The sequence below is a fragment of the Tachyglossus aculeatus genome, chromosome 5, assembly GCF_015852505.1.
Source record: "Tachyglossus aculeatus isolate mTacAcu1 chromosome 5, mTacAcu1.pri, whole genome shotgun sequence".
Lineage (NCBI taxonomy): Eukaryota > Metazoa > Chordata > Mammalia > Monotremata > Tachyglossidae > Tachyglossus > Tachyglossus aculeatus.
The window spans coordinates 55,501,297-55,521,614 of record NC_052070.1 but is presented as its reverse complement, the minus strand read 5'-3'; the positions used below and the strand labels follow the sequence as shown (position 1 = coordinate 55,521,614).

General features: G+C 46.6%; 1 protein-coding gene across 1 annotated transcript in view; it reads right to left on the bottom strand.

Annotated features, from left to right (window-relative positions):
• Positions 1 to 20,318, bottom strand: part of LOC119928372 (protein-arginine deiminase type-4-like) — a 40,426-nt gene continuing 20,108 nt past the window's right edge. Inside the window, exons 10-16 of the mRNA XM_038746564.1 lie at positions 19,514 to 19,621; positions 17,346 to 17,500; positions 14,494 to 14,638; positions 13,316 to 13,439; positions 9,624 to 9,694; positions 7,165 to 7,323; positions 1 to 468 (exon numbers count right to left, since the gene is read on the bottom strand). Of these exons, the coding sequence (XP_038602492.1) occupies positions 235 to 468; positions 7,165 to 7,323; positions 9,624 to 9,694; positions 13,316 to 13,439; positions 14,494 to 14,638; positions 17,346 to 17,500; positions 19,514 to 19,621 (996 nt within the window). The 3' untranslated portion in view covers positions 1 to 234. The remainder of the gene's footprint in view (positions 469 to 7,164; positions 7,324 to 9,623; positions 9,695 to 13,315; positions 13,440 to 14,493; positions 14,639 to 17,345; positions 17,501 to 19,513; positions 19,622 to 20,318) is intronic.

Below are 20,318 nucleotides of genomic sequence, written 5' to 3'. Positions count from 1 at the left end.
GCTCAGCGACACCGAGAGTGGTCCGTGGGCTCCTCACGCTGACCGGTTTTCCGCTTGAAGTCGCCGTGGTTGCCTCCATGGCCTGAGGCCCGGGGCTTAAAGGAAGAGGTGAGCTGTTAGCCGGGACGGGCAGGGGGAAAGCGAAGCTGCCAAAGCTGAAACCCAGCTGCCACCTCTCTCATTTGCCTTGCTCCAGATGGGGCTGCTGCATCTTGCCCAGGGGAGGGGGCTGGCTCAGGGGACCATGTTCCACCACTTGAAGGAGAAAGGCTTCCGGCGGACATTTGTGCCGCAGTGGACTTCTCCATTCTCCATGTGGTAGGTGGAGAAGTCGTCGATGAAGGTGCAGTCGAGTCCCAGCGGCTCCAGCAGGGATCGGACCTTCTCTTCCAGGCAGCAGAGACCGTTGATGATGGGCCCAAAGGGCTTGGGGATCCCCAGGTATTTCCCCAGGACCACCATGTTCACCTGCAGCAAGGGAAGAGCCAGACAGAAGAACCCAAGAGCCACCGTTTGAGTTCATGCCCCTGCTGCTCCCTAAAGTCAACGGGGCAAGGATTCTCTATTAGTAGACAATCAATCAGTGGTATTTATTGAGCATTTACTGTGTGCAGAGCACCGTACTAAGCACTTGAGAGGGCACAATACAATAGAATTGGTAGACATGTTCTTTTAAGGTATCCATTAAGTGCTTACTATGTGTCAAACACTTTTCCCAATGCTGGGATAAATACAAATTAATTAGGTTGGAATCAGTCCCTATCCCACAGTCTACAAAGGAGAGAGAATAGGAGAACTGAGGCACAGTGAAGTTAAGTGATTTGCCAACGTCACATAGCAAGTAATTGGCAGAGCTGGGGTTAGAACCCAGGTCCTCTCAATCCCAGACCCATACTCTTTCATCTAGGCCATGCTGCTTCTTACATTCCCTATGTAAATGCTGTGGGGCTGAGAGGAGGGTGAATACCAAGTCCCCAAAGGGTACAAATTCAAGGGCACAGACAAAGCAGCATTGCAGAGACCTGGGGCCTGGGTGTTGAGGCGCACAAAATGAGACTGCAGGGTATAAGAGCTTACTCTGTGCCAAGCACTCTACTAAGCACTGGGAGAGATACAAGATATATCACACTGGACAGAGCTCCTGTCCCACATGGGGCTCATAATTTAAGTAGGAGGGAGAACAGGAATTGCATCCCAGTTTTACAGATGAGGAAACTGAGGCTCAAAGAAGTGAAGTGGCTTGCCCAAGCAGACAAGAAGCAGATCCAGGATTAGAACCCAGGGCCTCTGACTCCCAGGCCTGTGGGCTTTCCTCTAGGCCACGCTGCTTCCCAGCTGCTTCTAAGTGCTTGAGAGAATAATAATAATAATAATAATAATAATGATGATGATGATGATGATGGCATTTGTTAAGTGCTTACTATGCGCAAAGCACTGTTCTAAGCACTGGGGGATACAAGGTGATCACATCTCACGTGGGGCTCACAGTCTTAATCCCCATTTTACAGATGAGGTAACTGAGGCTCAGAGAAGTTAAGTGACTTGCCCAAGGTCACACAGCAGACATATGGGGGAGCCGGAATTAGAACCCATGACTCCCGAGCCCATGCTCTTTCCACTGAGCCACGCTGCTTCTCAGAATACAGTAAAGTCCAGTACAGTACAGATGAGAGTCCAATCCAGCCATGGAGATAAATGTGCCTTATTTCCAAACCTAGTTCCTTAATTCCAGGGTGGATAAATTCATCCTCAGTAGACTGTACCCTAACCTCTCAGCATTGAACCTGGAGAGTTTCCAGTACTCTACTACTACTACTACTACTACTACTACTAGTACTACTACTACTACTACTAATAATAATAATGATAGCATTTATTAAGCGCTTACTATGTGCAAAGCACTGTTCTAAGCACTGGTGAGGTTACAAGGTGATCAGGTTGTCCCACGTGGGGCTCACAGTCTTAATCCCCATTTTACAGATGAGGTTAACTGAGGCACAGAGAAGTTAAGTGACTTGCCCAAAGTCACACAGCTGACAAGTGGCAGAGCTGGGATTCGAACCCATGACCTCTAACTCCAAAGCCCGGGCTCTTTCCAGTGAGCCACGCTGCTTCTCTAGCCTCGTCTACAGGAAGGAAAGTCAAGCAGAGTCATACCCGTTCCATTTCTAGCTTGGATAGTGGCTAACAAGTGGAAAGCAATCTGCTACAAGTCAAAACTCACCTGTGCTGGGGAGCAGCAGCGTGGGAAAGAATCGGGGGCAGAGACTCAAGTTGACTGCGTGGAAGAAGGCAACGGTAAACCCTTCCATATTTTTACCAAGAAAACCCTATCATCATCATCAATCGTATTTATTGAGCGCTTACTGTGTGCAGAGCACTGTACTAAGCGCTTGTACCCTATGGATACACTATCAGAACAATTGCAGATGGAGGTGGGGCATTTTGGAAGAGCTGTGTCCCTGGAGTAGCTATGGGTCGGAGGCGATTCGACAGCATAAGATGAGACAAGACTGTACCGAGGGCTATCTGATGCTTGGTGAACGTGGTGCACGGAGGAAAATAGCAGAGAAGAAAGAAAGGTCCCTCGTGGCTTGGCTTACAATCTAATGGAATGATTCGCCAGGTTGGCTTGAAAATAAAGTGAAAACATGCTCTCCAGGCCTTTTTTAATAATGAAAAAAAGACATGCTCTCTTTAATGGGAAGTCAGCACTTTTATGTCAGGGGAGTAATGTTTGGGTCTTCAGTCACTCACTGTAGGCCCCTGTAGTAGAGAAGCAGTGTGACCTCATTGAAAGAGCCCAGGTCTGGGTGTCAGAGGACCTGGGTTCTATCCCGGCTCTAACACTTGTCTGCTGTGTGACCTTTGATGGGTCACTTAATTCCAGCTCTGCCACCTGTCTGCTGTGTGACCTCGGGCAAGTCACTTCATTTCTCTGTGCCTCCGTTACCTCATCTGTAAAATGGGAGTTGAGACTGTGAGCCCTATGTGGGACAGGGACTGTGTCTGACCTCAATCTCTCTCCCCAATCCAAACTGGTCATCTTCAGCCCTCTCCGTCTTCAAAGTCCTCCTGAAATCCCACCTGCTCCAAAAAGCCTTTCCAGATTCATCCACTGCAACCCAAGTCAGCTGTGTGACTTTGGGCAAGTCACTTATCTTCTCTGTGCCTCAGTTACCTCATCTGTAAAATGGGGATGAAGACCGTGAGCCCCTCGTGGGACAACCTGATCACCTTGTATCCTCCCCGGTGCTTAGAACAGTGCACATAGTAAGCGCTTAACAAATGACATTATTATTATTATTATTATTCTCAAGCCCCCAGCCATCTCTACATCCTGTGTATTTATTTATTCCCATCCCTGGCACTTTAGCACAATAATAATAATAATTATGATATTTGTTAAGCACTTCCTATCTTTATTTACAAGCAAATTGGGTTGGACACAGACCCTGTCCCACATTAGGCTCACAGTCTTAATCCCCTTTTTACAGACGAGGTAACCAAGACTTAGAGAAGTGAAGTAACTTGCCCAAGGTCACATAGCAGGCTAGTGGCAGAGCCAGGATTAGAATCCAGATACTTCTAACTCCCAGGCCTGGGCTTTGTCAATTAGGCCATAATGCTGGTATATATGCTTATTCAATGCTTTATTTCTATTACCTTATTTGTAAGTCCTTTTTTGTCTTCCCCTTTAGAGCACAAATTCTGAGTGAGTGGGGAACATGCCACTTCTGTTTTGTATTTCCTGAGCACTTAGTGCAATATATTGCACCCAGTGGGTATTCAACCAATACCACCGCTACAGCAACTATGAGGAAATGAGACCGTAAGGAAATGACCTTGAAATGGCATTTTATGGGAGGTGATCAGGTGCTGCTTCCTGGTCTCTCAGGAACTTCTGCAGCACCTATCACCCTCATCATCATCTCCAGGAGGATCTGTTGAGCCTACTATGAACAGAGAACTGTACTAGCCTCTTGGGAACATACAGTGAAAGTAGGTGGTCTAGTCCCTGCCTTCAAGGAGATTACAATCTGTGGAGAGGGGAGGACACAAGCAGACACAAATAGTACACAAGCAATAGAAAATAAGAGTAAAAGCATAGGCCGAAGTGATGAAAAGAAGAGAAGCAATCAGTCAGTGATATTTATAGAGTGCTTACTAGGTGCACAGCATAGTACTAAGAGCTCAGGAGAGTATGACATAACAATATAATAGACACTTTCCCTGCCCATAAGGAGTTTACTGTCTAGAGGACTAAAACTGAATCAACGGATATATTGAGTGCTAATGGTGGCTGATAGGATGAAGTGAACACCGAGGTGGGGATTATGTAACTCTATCTTGTCTATCTTGCCACTGACCCCTCACCCACGTCCTGCCTTTGGCCACCCTCCTCAAATTTGACGGGCAATTACTGTCCCCACCTTCAAAGCCTTATTGAAGTCACATTTTCTCCAAGAGACCTTCCCTGACTAAGCCCTTCTTTCCCCTTCTCCGACTCCCTTCTGCATCATCCTGATTTGCTCCTTTTATTTATCCCTCTCCCAGTCCCACAGCACTTAGGTACATATATGTTATTTATTTTAATGTCTGTCTCCCCCTCTAAACTGTAAGCTCTTTGCGGATAGGGAATTTGTCTTTTCATTTTTATACTGTAGTCACCTAAACGCTTAGTACAGTACTCTGCACACAGTAAGCACTCAATAAATATTCATTCATTCATTCAATCATATTTACTGAGCGCTTACTGTGTGCAGAGCACTGTACTAAGCACTTGGGAAGTACAAATCGGCAACATATACAGTCCCTATCCAACAACAGACTCACAGTCTAGAGGGGGAGACAGACAACCAAACAAAACAAGTAGACAGGTAGACAAGCAAATTGGGTTGGACACAGTCCCTGTCTCACGCAGGGCTCATGGTCTCAATCCTCATTCACAGATGAGGTAACTGAGGCACAGAGAAGTGACGTGCCCAGCTGAATGATTAGTGGGAAGTTCTCATAACGGAGGAGGCTTTTAGAAGGGCTAGGGCTTTGAAGGTGCTTGGTGGAGGGTTTTGAGGAGAGCAGAGGAAAGCTGTGGGCTTAATGAAGCTTCAGGAAGATGATCCATGCATTAGCATATAAAATGGATTGTCATGGGGAGAGGCTGGAGGCTGGGAGACTAGAAAGGAGGCTAATCCAGTAGTCTAGCAATGATATGAGCAGAGCTCGTAAACATGTAGTTGAAGAGTGCCAATCTGGAAGTCAGAGGACCCAAGTTCAAATATAAACCCTCCACTGGCCATGTGACTGTGGGCAAATAGCTTAACCTTTCTGTTCCTCAGTTTCCTTTTCTACAAAATGGTGATAATAGTATCTGCCTTTCTACCTATCCCATAGGGTTGTTGGGAGGGCAAAAATGAGACAAGAAATGCGAGTGAGCCCTGTGCAAAATCACTATTAGATTGTAAAGAGCTGTGCAAAATCACTATTAGATTGTAAAAATCCTTGATGGTAGGGATCTTAATCCCCATTTCACAGCTGAGGTAACTGAGGCCCAGAGAAGTGAAGTGACTTACCAAGTGACAGAGCTGAGATTAGAACCCAGGTCCCTCTGGCTCCCAGGTCTTTCTGACTCCCAGATCTGTGCTCTGCTTCACAAGTACGGGAAGTTTGGGGTTTAGGGAGAAAGATGACAAGTTCTGTTTTAAACTTAATGACTTGTGGTGTCAGCAAGACATCCAAGTGGAAATGTCCTGGAGGCAAGAGGAGATGCAGGATTGTAGAGGGGTGGATGTAGAATGAGAATAGTTAGAGGATCCAGAACAGAGCTCACAGGTTCCACAAAATCAGAAGAGGAGAGCAGTTTGGGAGTCTTCTTGGTGTTTTCTACACTGTTTGTCGTGACCTAAAAGAGCTCAGGCATCTGGCAGCCCTTAATTTTTCTAAATATTGTGAACCTGTGGTCAGAGGAGAAGCAAGTGAGCGAGATACACGCAAACTCTGGAGAAATATTGAGCCTCATTTGAAGAAAGCCATGCAGACTGTTTATCTCAGGGAAATATCAAGATGATTAAATGGAGGCACAGAGAAGTGAAATGACTTGCCCAAGATCACACAGCCAGACATGTGGCCGAGCTGGGATTAGAACCCAGGTCCTCTGACTCCCAGCCCCATGCTCTTTCCCCTAGGCCACACTGCTTCTCTTTTCTTTGAATACAAAATTGTTCAGGACTGTTTCTGGAGGAAGTCTCAGGAACTATTCTATTCTATTTATTTTATTTTGTTAGTATGTTTGGTTTTGTTCTCTGTCTCCCCCTTTTAGACTGTGAGCCCACTGTTGGGTAGGGACTGTCTCTATATGTTGCCAACTTGTACTTCCCAAGCGCTTAGTACAGTGCTCTGCACACAGTAAGCGCTCAATAAATATGATTGATTGATTGATTGATTGATTGAGTCATTTGACGGAACTGAGAAAGAGTGGTCAGAGAGGCAGGAGGAGAACCAGATTAGTGCTCTGTTGGAAAAACAGTGTCCCGCTAGTTTTCCAAGGAGGAAGGAGAGATCCGCTGTATTAAATGCAGAAGCAGCATGGCCTAGAGGAAAGAGGCCTGGGAGTCTGAGGACTTGGATTCTAATCCCAGTTCTGCCACTTGTCTGCTGTGTGACCTTGGACAAGTCACTTCACTTCTCTGGGCCTCAGTAATCTCATCTGTAAAATGGGGATGAAGACTGCAAGCTTCATGCAGGACAGGGACTGTGTCCAACCTGATTTCCTTGTACCTGCCCCAGCATTTAGTATAGTGGCTGGTACTTAATAATAACTTAACGAATACCGTAAAAATGTGCAATAGGGGTAGCAGAGAACAGGTATGAAGTAGAGTCTCTTGGGCTGTCCTAATTCACAGTCTCAAGACACAACTGAGAAATAGAGGAAAGAAAGGACTTGCCCAAGAATACGCAAGTAGAGTTAAGGCTGGGATAGGTATTTATGTCTCTCTACTCCAAACCAGTGCACTTTCCTTTGTCTCTCATGACCACAGCACCACTATCACAAGCCCAACCTCCACAAAAGATCATAGCAAACACCTGAGCTTGCCAAGAAACAATTTACAGAGTGAGCCTTGTACATCCAAGATGATCCTCCCCTCCCCTCTGCCACTTTCTCACCAGGTCTGGGAAGAGAGCTTCTGCTTTGGGTGGAACTTCGGTCGAATCTTCTGAGCTCGGTTCCTTCCGGAGTTGGAAGAGCTGCGGGATATCAATGATATCTTCTTCATCTAGACCCAGCTCCCATTTTAGGACGTCTCTGTTCCAGTTGATGCAGCTCTGGGGAGGAAGAGAGGAGGAGAAGAAGAAGGAGGAGGAGGAGGAGGAGGAAGAGGAGGAGAGAGACACTTAGCTTCTCTGTACCTCAGTTACCTCGTCTGTAAAATGGGGATTAAGACTGTGAGTCCTTTGCAGGACAGGGGCTGTGTCCAACCTGATTAGTTTGTATCGACCTCAGCACTTAGTACAGTGCCTGGAGCATGGTAAGTGCTAAACAAATACCATAAATATATATATATAATATATATATGTATATATATATATATATATATATTTATGGAGAGGGAGAGAGAGAGAGAGAGAGAAAGAGAGGAGTGACTATTGGAGGCATAACTGAGAGAAAAGACAATTTAAACAGCCATCTTCAGTTGTAAAAAGCAAACAGTAAACAACCTCTCTAAGAGCCAACTTGTACAAAATTATCTGACAGAGACCGTGTCTAATTCCCATGGCTTAGTACAATGCTCTGCACACAGTAAGCATTTAATAAATACTACTGCTATCACTACAGAGGAAAGGACCCAGTTTTTCCTAGGAGATTCTGCCTCTTTCCCTCCCTTCCATTTTTCTTCCTTGGATCTTTATGTAAGACCTTGCTTTCATTTCCTGGCATTTTAATTTTGCCTCCAGGGATCTGAGTACCACTTAGACCCTGGAATATTTTGCTGCTCCCTCTGTAGCTCAGTTCAGAATGAGATAGGGGAGGGAGCATGGCTCAGTGGAAAGAGCATGGGCTTTGGAGTCGGTGGTCATGGATTCAAATCCTGACTCCGCCATTTGTCAGCTGTGTGACTTTGGGCAAGTCACTTCACTATGCCTCAGTTACCTCATCTGTAAAATGGGGATTAAGACTGTGAGCCCCTTGTAGGATAATCTGATCATCTTGCAACCTCCCCAGTGTTTAGAACAGTGCTTTGCACATAGTAAGCACTGAATAAATGCCATTATTATTATTATTATTATTATTAAATGTGGGTGTTAACCAATGCAAGTTGGATAAGAGTTCAACATCCAAAAGTCCAGACTGGTTCAGCCAACTGGTCGAGGGGCTCTCATAAATGTTAATAATGAGCAAACCACTTGGCAGCAGATGCCACCACACCGGTTGTGTTATCTGGGTGTTGTTCGCACTTGCTCATCCAAAACTCCCCACAGCAGAAGAGTCAGCAGAGTTGGGGAAAATGTGATGTCAGCAACTCCGCAGGGTATCATTGGCCTTAGGGGAGAGCAAGGGCCATGTCCACCTCAAGCACTAAGGATTTCCAATGGTTTCTAGCCCTGTCCTCACAGGTTGCTGTGGTCAGAAATGTCACTGTTTATTGTTGTATTGTATTGTACTTCCCCAAGAGCTTAGTACAGTGCTCTGCACACAGTAAGCGCTTAATGAATATGACTGAATTAATGTCCTCTCACTCAGCAGGGTTTCTCCATCTCATGCAGTCACGGGAAATTTATCCTGTAAGACTTCGCTACCGCTGCCTTGTGAGAAGTAGTGTGGCCTAATGGAAAGAGCACAGAGCTGGGAATCAGGGAACCTGGGTTTTAACCCAGGCTCCACCACTTTTTTTTAAGGCATTTGTTAATTGCTTACTATGTATCAGGCACTGGGTATATACAAAGTAATCTGTTTGGACACACTTGGGGCTCACAGACTTAATTCTCACTTTACAGATTTGATAACTGATGCATAGTGAAGTTAGAGACTTGCTCAAGGCCACACAGCAGAGAAGTGGTAGAGCCAGAATTAGAACCCAGGTCCTCTGATTCCCAAGTCCCTGATTTTACCACTAGACCACTTTCCAGCTGGTTGACCTTGGGCTAGTCACTTCATTTCTCTGTGTCTCCATTCCATCATCTGTTAAATGGGGATTCAATACCTGTGCTTCCTCCCCCTTAGATTGTGAGCCCCATGTGGGACAGCAACTGTACCTGATATGATTATAATTGTATCTACCGCAGCGCTTAGCACAGTGCCTGGAGCTTAACAAATACCACAATTTACTATTATTGGGGAAGATGCCAGTTTTGGTCCTTGCCCTTCCATTAAAGAATTCTGGTTAGAACTAGTCAGTAGTAGTGTTAATTCTTCATCCAGTGTTGTGAGATTTCCCAGGGTTCTATGCTACTATACCTGTAATTTATTTTTTTATATTAATGGCTGTTCCCCCCACCCCCCTCAGACTGTAAGCTCATTGTGGGCAGGGAATGTGTCTGTTTGTTATATTGTACTCTCCCAGTTGTTTAGTACAGGGCTCTGCACTCAGTAGGGGCTCAATAAATAAGATTGAATAAATGAATACCTCCACATAGTCATTGTGCTGGCTCAAGGTTTTGTCAGACAGAATGTCATCGATTGTCATCTTTTCCTTTCCTGAAAGAAAAGCAAACAAGAACAGGAATGAAAATAGGTTTGCTGAGCAGAATTACCCGCTCAATTATCCTGCAGACCCTGCTAAGTGGATAATAATCGTGGTATTTGTTAAGTGCTTACTATGTGCCAGTACTAAGTGCTGATGATTGGAGAAGGCTTCTTTGAGCCTTCCAGAATCCATCTCAGCCTGTTGGGGTCAGTACAGGAACTCAAACTCCAATCTTTGGACTGGAAACTAAACTCTTAATTCAGAGGTCAAAAGTCCTAAAAAGAAAACCCATCAGAAGAGTTGTTCCTAGGGTGGCAATTCATCTGGTCTGTCCGCTGTCTGGTCCGGAGCTGGCACCAGAGAGTGTACATCATCTGCCCAAGGACATCCAGTGACATCATGATGCGGGCAGGTCATGAGGCCCCTGGCCAGGGGCTTCAATCATCAAACAAATGGCTTGATGCTGGGGACAGGTCTTCAATTAGGAAGACAGAACCCAGTTAAAAGCCATCAGTCAGAGAGAGCAAAATGGATGGCTGTAGCCTGAATTGCAGAGGGGTCTGTTATAAGGGGAAATTTCCAAACAGGGTGAAGACATGCCTGCCATCCCCTTCGATTGCAAGTCATGCATCTAACGCAACCTCCATCCTTGATCCTGTCTTACAGAAGGAAGAGAGGCCAAAACAGTCATAGGTGGGTGGCTTGACCTCCGTCTCGATGGCGAAGCTTCCAGGGTGCCAGCGTTGTGTCCGTGGGGTCTTATTGGTGCCCGTGGTGTCTTCACTGTGGTATATGTGTTTTTAAAGGTCTTTCCCAGTGGTCCAAGCCTGCTGAGTCAGCCCTATCATTTAATTATATAATTACAGTCGATTTGTTCTGACGATTTTGACTCCTGTCTACATGTTTTGTTTTGTTGCCTGTCTCCCCTTCTAGACTGTAAGCCCGTTGTTGGGTAGTGACCATCTCTATATGTTGCCGACTTGTACTTCCCAAGCTCTTAGTACAGTGTTCATTCATTCATTCATTCAATGGTATTTATTGAGCACTTACTGTGTGCAGAGCACTGTACTAAGCGCTTGGGAAGTACAAGTTGGCAACATATAGAGACGGTCCCTACCCAACAGCAGGCTCACAGTCTAGAAGGGGGAGACAGACAACAAAACAAAACATATTAACAAAATAAAATAAATAGAATAAATATGTACAAGTAAAATAAATAAATAGAGTAATAAATATGTACAAACATATATACATATATACAGGTGCTGTGGGGAGGGAAAGGAGGTAAGGTGGGGGGATGGGAAGGGGGAGGAGGGGGAGAGGAAGGAGGGGGCTCAGTCTGCGAAGGCCTCCTAGAGGAGGTGAGGTCTCAGTAGGGCTTTGAAGGGAGGAAGAGAGCTAGCTTGGCGGATGTGCAGAGGGAGGGCATTCCAGTCCAGGGGGAGGATGTGGGCTGGGGGTCGACGGCGGGACAGGCGAGAATGAGGCACAGTGAGGAGGTTATTGGCAGAGGAGTGGAGGGTGCGGGCTGGGCTGTAGAAGGAAAGAAGGGAGGTGAGGTAGGAGGGGGCAAGGTGATAGAGAGCCCTGAAGCCGAGAGTGAGGAGTTTTTGCCTGATGCATAGGTTGATTGGTAGCCACTGGAAATTTTTGAGGAGGGAAGTAATATGCCCAGAGCATTTCTGCACAAAGATGATCCGGGCAGCAGCGTGAAGCATCGACTGAAGTGGGGAGAGACAGGAGGATGGGAGATCAGAGAGGAGGCTGATGCAGTAATCCAGTCGGGATAGGATGAGAGATTGAATGATCAGGGTAGCGGTTTGGATGGAGAGGGTAGGGTGGATCTTGGCAATGCTGCAGATGTGAGACCGGCAGGTTTTGGTGACGGATTGGATGTGAGGGGTGAACGAGAGAGCAAAGTCGAGGATAATAATAATAATAACGATGGCATTTATTAAGTGCTTACTATGCGCAAGGCACTGTTCTATGTGCTGGGGAGGTTATGACACCAAGGTTGCAGGCTTGTGAGACCGGAAGGATGGTAGTGCCTTCAATAGTGATGGGAAAGTCAGGGAGAGGGCAGGGTTTGGGAGGGAAGATAAGGAGTTCAGTCCTGGACATGTTGAGGTTTAGATGGTGGGCAGACATCCAGATGGAGATGTCCTGAAGACAGGAGAAGATACAAGCCTGGAGGGAGGGAGATAGAGCAGGGGCAGAGGTGTAGATTTGGGTGTCATCAGCGTAGAGATGATAGTTGAAGCCATGGGAGTGAATGAGTTCACCAAGGGAGTGAGTGTTGATAGAGAACAGAAGGTGACCAAGAACTGACCCTTGAGGAACCCCTACAGTAAGGGGATGGGAGGGGGAGGAGGAGCCCGCAAAAGAGACTGAGAATGAATGGCCGGAGAGATAAGAGGAGAACCAGGAGAGGACAGAGTCTGTGAAGCCAAGGTTGGATAGCATGTTGAGGAGAAGGGGGTGCTCCACATTGTCGAAGGCAGCTGAAAGGTCGAGGAGGATTAGGATAGAGTAGGAGCCATTGGATTTGGCAAGCAGGAGGTCATTGGTGACCTTTGAGAGGGCAGTTTCCGTGTAATGTAGGGGATGGAAGCCAGATTGGAGGGGGTCGAGGAGAGAGTTGGCATTGAGGAATTCAAGGCAGCATGTGTAGACGACTCGTTCAAGGAGTTTGGAAAGGAACGGTAGGAGGGAGATAGGGCGATAACTAGAAGGTGAGGTGGGGTCAAGAGAGGGTTTTTTTAGGATGGGAGAGACGTGGGCATGTTCAGTGTTCTGCACACAGTAAGCACTCAATAAATATGACTGAATGAATGAAATGACCAGGAGCCTCAGGGGCCCCTCAAACCAATGTGTTTGAAACAGTGATTCATTTTTCTTGCCTCAGAATCCACAGACTAACCCTGACACATCGTATCAGACCTCTAGAGGTCAGGCCCAAACCGCTGGCCATGTGCCAAGCTGCTGACGGTCTGTGGGCCCTGGGACAGGTCTTAGGTTCGGACAGGATGATCACGGGGTCAGGGGCGTGGAGTAGAGCCTCTAAGAACTGTTCTGCAGGGTAAACTCCCACCTAAATGGGGGGCTAGCATGAGGATATTACCTCACTGGAATATATCCAGCCCACCCAGGCCCCAATCTAATGCCACTCAATCCTCTACGCTGACAAGTGACCAAATTCACTAAATCACCTGGGGATATTTTGCCCTCCCAGCTGCTGGGCTTTCTTTTCTATTGAAGCTCTGGACAAGTCATTCACTTTCACCTGAATTCTGAGCTAGAGACTTCACTGACAGATAGCAGAATTGCCTGATAGACCACGGACTTGGAAGTCAGCAGGACCTGGGTTCTATTGCCGGTTCCGCCACCTGTCTGCTGGGGGACCTTGGTAAAGTCACTTCACTTCTCTGCTTCAGTTACCTCATCTGTAAAATGGAGATTCAGACTGTGAACCCCATGTGAGACATGGACTGTGTCCAACCTGATTAGCTTGTATCTGCCCCAGACCTTAGCACTTAGCAAGTGCTTAACAACACCATTAAAATGCCATTAAAAAAAGAAAAAGCCTTAATTAGCTTTACTGGAATGAAAGAATCAGAGAAAGGAGGATGTACCAATGATAGAGAGCAGATATTCGCTAATCCCTTCAAACAGCACGGCACTGCCATATCCCTCTTTCTGCTTTTCCCGCAAGAGCTGGAAACAGGAGCTGGGACTGGCCAAGAGGAGCCGGAAACCCTGGAGGCAGGAAAATCTTAGGTCAGTGAGAAGTTCCTCAGTGTGATTGCTTTGTGGCTTCCCCAGGGCTCAGTATGTGGAGAAGCTGCATGGCCTAGGGGGAAGAACACAGGCCTGGGACTCAGAGGACCTGAATTCTAATTCCAAATCTGCCACCTGTTTGCTGTGTGATCTTGGACAAGTCACTTAACTTCTCTGTGCCTCATTTACCTCATCTGTAAAATGGGGATTAACTCCTGCACCCTCCCAGTTGGACCTTGGGATAGGGACTGTGTCCAACCTGATTAAGTTTTCTCTACCCCAGCACTTAAAACAGTGCTTGGCACATAGTAAGTGCTTAACAAGTACCGTAATTAACACCCAGAAACCAGTGCCTTGAACTCCATCCAGGAATGATGGCTGGGCCCAGGAGTCCAGTCAGGAAATGGCAAGGACCCAGGTTTCAGAGCTCCCTTAGTTACCATTTACAATGATGCCCTCCACTGTCAGGGCTGCCGCTCTCCCTCCTGACTCCATCTCTGCCTCTTCGGTATCTTTGAGGATGGGTGAGGAGTTGTGGGAAAATCCTTAGTCTGATTTCAGACCCCAGGCCTCATTTTTTGATCCACGTGATCTGCCCCAAGTGTCTGTTGCCAGAAGGAACCCAGTAACTGAGAGAGGGAAATTTGTCTAGAGGAAAAGAAGCCAAGAGTTTTCCATAGTCTGGTGAGCCCCGGCTACCCAGGACTACATCGAGGCTCTTCCCACACTGGGTGAAAACCATATTCTGCCTCAAAATGGCACCCCCGATATCATCCCATTAGGCTGCTTCCCTGGTGTAACCCTTTGATATCATGTGCCTCTCATGGTGCTTGACTCCTGGGGGATGAGCAGGGCCCACGCTTGCCTTGCTGTGTCAGCCGATTTCAGCTCTGTTAATCCAACACAGGTCAAGGATTTAGGCTTGAGCTGGAAGGCTGGGTGGGTTGGGTTGAAAAGTTGCCCCTCACCACCCTCATTGTCACCAACTCCTGCTTCCTTCCCTTCCACGCACCCCAAGGCAGGGAAAGTGTACCTTCCGGTCCTGGGTTGGGACGAAGCTCACAAACTCATCCACATGGCCAACCAGCAGCCAGTCGGAGAAGAGTTCCACAGGGGCCTGCACTGTCTGAGCATAGAGGAAACTTCGGAGGACTTTGACCAGCTCCGTGCCTTTTGGTCTGGCAAAGGGAAATACCCAAGCAGGAACACCATTAGAACCCACGAGGCTAGTATGGATGCCCCCTTCCCCCCGACCCAAGAAATGGGGGTCTCCTGGCAACAAACTGCATTTGTGGAGATTTAAAAGTCCAGGCAGCATACTGCAGCCCTCATGAGGTGCTAGAACTGGACTACCTCGAATCCCTTCCTCCCCCTCCATCCCAAGCAGCCCTCAGATCTGGAAATGGTTTTCCCCAGATACAGAACGTCAAACTGAAGCAGAAGTTACAAATCTGGATCCACGAGAATTTTGGGGCCAGGCTAGCATTTGAAACTTAGCTTCTGAAATCACCAACCTCTCAATCCCATTGTCCTTCTTAATGGTCTGTGCTGTGGGTTGTGAACAGCTTCCACAAGGAATCGGAAGAAGCAGCTGCTATTTGCTATGCCTTGTTCTCATCTCATTCTTGGCCTCTTGCTCCCACCCTCCTTCCTGACCCTCCTTCCTCTCTTCAAAAATCTCCAGTGGTTGCCTATCAACCTTCACATGAAGCAAAAACTCCTCACTATTGGCTTCAAAGCTGTCCATCACCTTGCCCCTTCTTACCTCACCTCCCTTCTCTCCTACAACCCAGCCTGCACCCTCCTCTCCTCTGCCGCTAACCTGCTCGCTGTGCCTCACTCTCGCCTGTCCCACTGTCGACCCCCGGCCCACGTCCTTCCCCTGGCCTGAAATGCCCTCCCTCCACACATCCGCCAAACTAGCTCTCTTCCCCTCTTCAAAGCCCTATTGAGAGCTCACCTTCTCCAGGAGGCCTTCCCAAGCTGAGCTCCCCCTTTTTCCTCTGCTCCTCCCCTCCCCCCCACTCTCTCCCTCTGTCCATCCCCCTTCCCCTCCCCACAGCACGTGTGTATATTTGTACATATTCATTTTATTAATGATGTATATATATACATCTATATCTATAATTCTATTTATCTATTCTGATGGTATTGACACCTGTCCACTTGTTTTATTTTGTTGTCTGTCTCCCCCCTCTAGACTGTGAGCCCGCTGTTGGGAAGGGACTATTTGTTGCCAAATTTTACTTTCCAAGTGCTTTGTACAGTGCTCTGCACACAGTAAGTGCTCAATAAATACGATTGAATGAATTAATGAATGAATGACTGGAACTCTGTCCCTCTCATGTCAAGTGCTTGGGTGAGCTAGAAGTGCTAGAAAGAGGGGTATAGGGCAGGGATGAGAGAGACAAAAAGAGACAGAGACATAGAGAAATCAGAGAAAGCTCCTGGGGGAGATGTGATTTCAGATGGACTCTGAAGATAGGGAGAGTGGTATCTGCAGTATCATCATCATCATCATCATTATTATTATTATCGTATTTGATAAATACATGGCTTATTGTGAGCAGGGAATGTGTCTGTTTATTGTTGTATTGTACCCTTTGAAGCACTTAGTAAGGTGTTCTGCACACAGTAAGCCCTCAATAAATAAGATTGAATGACTGAATGAATATGGCCTAGTGGGAATCAGAGGACCTGAGTTCTAAACCCAGCTCCACAACTTGTCTGCTGGGTGACTTTGGACAAATCACTTAACTTCTCTGTTCTTCAGTTTGCTCATTTTTTTGTGGGCAGGGAATGTGTCTGTTTACTGTTGTATTTTACTTTCCTAAGAGCATAGTATAGTTCACTGCATACAATAAGCACCCAGTAACTACGATTGCCTGACTGACTAAAATGGGGATTCAATGCCTGTTCTCCCACCTATTTAGGCTGTGAGCCCCATGGGAGATGGGGACTGCGTCCAACCTGATTAACTTGTATCTACCCCAATGTTTAAAGCAGTGTTTGACACATAGTAAACACTTAGCTAATATAAAGTAATAACAGCAATATTACAAATAATAACAATACAGCAGACCACCACTCTCCTCATCTTTAGAAGTCACATCTCCTTCAGGAAGGCTTCCCTGATTAATCTCTCTCTCTCTCATCTCCCACCCCATTTTCATCCTGGAATTTCTAATCACCTAAGCACTGGTGTACTCACTGCTCCCCATCCCGCCACAGCACTTAGGTACAGATAGTGGAGTGGATAGAGCATGGGCTTGGGAGCCAGAAGGTCACGGGTTCTACTCCCGTCTCTGCCACATGTCTGCTGTGTGACCTTAGGCAAGTCACTTCACGTCTCTGTGCCTGTAAAATGGGGATTGAGACTGCGAGCCCCACATGGGAAAGGGACTGTGTCCAACCCGATTTGCTTGTATCCACCCCAGCGCTTAGTACAGTGTTTGGCACATAGTAAGTGCTTAGCAAATGCCACTATTATTATTACCTTTAGACTCTGTAGTTTCCCACTCTGTGCAATTTAATTTAGGGTCTATCCTGTTACAGTCCCCTTAGAGAGCAGGGCTCATGTCTCCTAAATATTATACTTAAGTGCTTAGTACAGTGCTCTGCACACAGTAAGTGCTCAATAAATACGATTGAATGAATGAATGCTTTCCCAAGCACTTAGTATAGTGGTCGTCAGAGAGGAAGTTTTCCTTAAATACTACTGATTGATGCAGGGAACATTGTCTAACAGCTTCATTATACTGTAGTCTTCCAAACATTTAGAACAGTGCTCTGCACATAAGTGCTCAATAAATATGATTGATTGATTGATTGATTGATTGAATGATTTGGGGAAGAGGAAGGGGAAGGAACTTCCAACCACCCCACCTGGAGAAGATGTTGCTGCCAAAGATGATTCTCCCCAGGGGATACTCCTTTTCCCGCACGGTTACAGGGGGGCTCACATCCAGGTTGCCAAAGGTGTCCAGGCTGGAGACAATGCCATCCTTTGGTTCCCTGGTCACATAGCCAAAATCCGGGCCCTGGAGGGAAAACCCAATCAGTACCGGCCAATCATTACCGGCCAGGCCGGAGGAACCGGTCTCTGCCAGGCAGAAGCCACAGAAAGGGCCTTTATGCCTCCCATCATCAGGTTGGTTCGCCGCAAGGCCCAAAGACCTAGACTCACTAGCCCAACTGGTCACTTCCTGCTCTTTTCAGTCAAGTACACCCATACCCCAGGATCCAAATGTAATCAGTCAGCCCCACAGCATTTGTGTATATATCCATTATTTATTTATACTAATGTCTGTCTCCTCTTCTATACTGTAAGCCTGCTGTGGGCAGGTAATGTGTTTGCTCGTTGTTAAATTGTATTTTCTGAAGCACTTGCATAGTGCTTTGTACACAGTAAATGCTCAATAACAATGAATGAATGAACCATTCTATTCTGGGATTTGTTTTCCCAAATACGTAGCTACAATACGTTAGTTTCCTATTCCTGTCGTAGTTAGTGAACACTTTGAGGAATTAAAAGTTCACTGCAGATCCTTCCCCACTTCCCCTCTTCCTTTTTAGCACTTGCCCTTTGTTATTCCTAGTGCTTTTATGACTCCCAATTTCTTCCCCTCCACACCGGCCTCATCAGCTCCTCTCACCCTGTTCCTTGGATCCCCTCTCCCAGTGGTCAGACACCTGGGCTCCAACCCTGAGCTTTCTTTGGTACTGAGGCCTCACTGCTGTCTGCCTACCTACGATCTACCCCTCAGTACCCTGGCTCCACAGACACCCATGGCCATCCCCTGGAACATCAGGAGCCAGGAGTGGGTTAATTTATCCCCGCAACTTGAATAAGGTGGCCTATCATTGTTTTTTCCTTTAGGGGGACTCCTGTGAGAGAGGGTCTGAGGCTGGAGTGGAAGGAAAAGTGCTATGAATAGGGCAGATTGGGAAGTAGACTGAGTGAGAGGAAGACGGGGTGGAGAGGGAAATGAGTTCCCAGCAGCGAATTTAATGTAACATCATATAGGACTTTCAGAACCGGGGCTGTGTCAACAATTAGAGCATGACTTGTCTCCGGGTTTTATGAATTATGGCTTTATTGTTATTCAGAATAGCAGCTACAGCTGTACTAAGTAGCTGTCCCGTGTCCATTTGCAGGCAGAAGATTCCTGAGCCAGAAGGGATCTTTAGAGGTCATCAAGTTCCGTTGTGGGTAGGGAATGAGTCTGTTTATTGTTATATTGTACTCTCCCAAGAGCTTAGTACAGTGCTTTGCACACAGTAAGTGCTCGATAAATATGATTGATTAAATGAATGAATGAATCCCCTGGCCTTCAGGCCTTCTAGTTTCAAGATCCTAAGCCTCAATGAGCTAAATGATATCTGCTTCTGAGAGAAAAAGGGTGTCTTAGTGGATAGAGCACAGGCCTGAGAGTTAGAGGACCTGGTGTGAGAAGCAGCATGGCACTGTAGATAGAGCATGGGCCCAGAAGTCAGAAGGTCATAGGTTCTAATCCCAGCTCCACCACTTATCTTCTGTGTGGCCCTGGGCAAGTCACTTCACTCTCTGTGTCTCAGTTATCTCATCTATAAAATGGGGATTGAGACTGTGAGCTCCACATGAACCAGGGACTTGGTCCAACCTGGTTTGCTTGTATCCACCCCAGGGCTTTGTACAACAATACCTGGCACATAGTAAGCACTTAACAAATACCATAATAATAATAATAATAATAATTACCATAATTATTAATCCCAGCTCTGCTACATGTCTGCTGTATCACCTTGGGCAAATCACTTAACTTCTCTGTGCCTCAGTTCCCTCATATATTAAATGGGGATTAAGACTGTGAGCCCCATGTACGGCAGGATCTTTGTCCAACCTGATTAACTTGAATCTACCCCATCGCTTAGAACAGTGCTTGGCACATAGCAAGCACTTAAGTACCACAATTATTATTATTATTATTATTATTATCTGGTTTATCCTAGATGGGATTAAGGGATTAAGGGGTCAAGGGCCCATTCGATAGAATTTAACCCCAGTCACATACCAGCACGTTTTTCCGAGGGAAATCTCGTAGCCCCCTGTTTCGTGGGGAATCAAAGACGACAGGCATTGTTTTGTGAGGAGCTTGGATGTAGCCGATCTCCATCTCGTCCTGGGAAAGGGACAGAAAGGGGACCGTGATGAAATCAGACAATTGGGTCATGGCAAGAAACTTCATGGGCTGCAGGGGCTCTGTCCAAACCCTGGCCTGTAGCCAATCTGGAGCTCTGGAAACAAGTCACTGGGCATTATGCTCCCACCTTCTACAAACATGTCCCTAAATGGAACCCTACCCTCAGGGCTCTTCCCCCATTTCTGTTCCAGTTTCATAAACTTAGAGGGGGGAATCTGGGCTGCAGGAAGAAAGGGAAAGAGACTTGAGAGTGATAATAATAATAATTATGGTATTCGTTAAATGCTTACTATGTGCCAGACACTGTTCTAAGTGCTGGGGTAGATTACAAGATAACCAGGTTGGACACAGTCCCTGTCCCACATAGGATGTACCATCTTAATCCCCATTTTACAGATGAAGGAACTGAGGCACAGAGAAGTTAAGTGACTTGCCCAAAGTCTTACAGCAGACAGTGGTGGAGGCTGGATTAGAATCCACAACCTTCTAACTCTCAGGCCTGAGCTCTACTCACTAGGCCAATCCCCTTTCCCCCTTCCTGGTCTAGGAAAAATCGAAGGCAGCCGCCAGTGAGAGGTGTTAGCTCAGAGAGCTTGGCTTGGTTATTTCTCTCAGCCTGTAAATCGTAATCTCCTTGCAGTGATCGTGCCTACCGATTCTGTTATTTTATACTCCC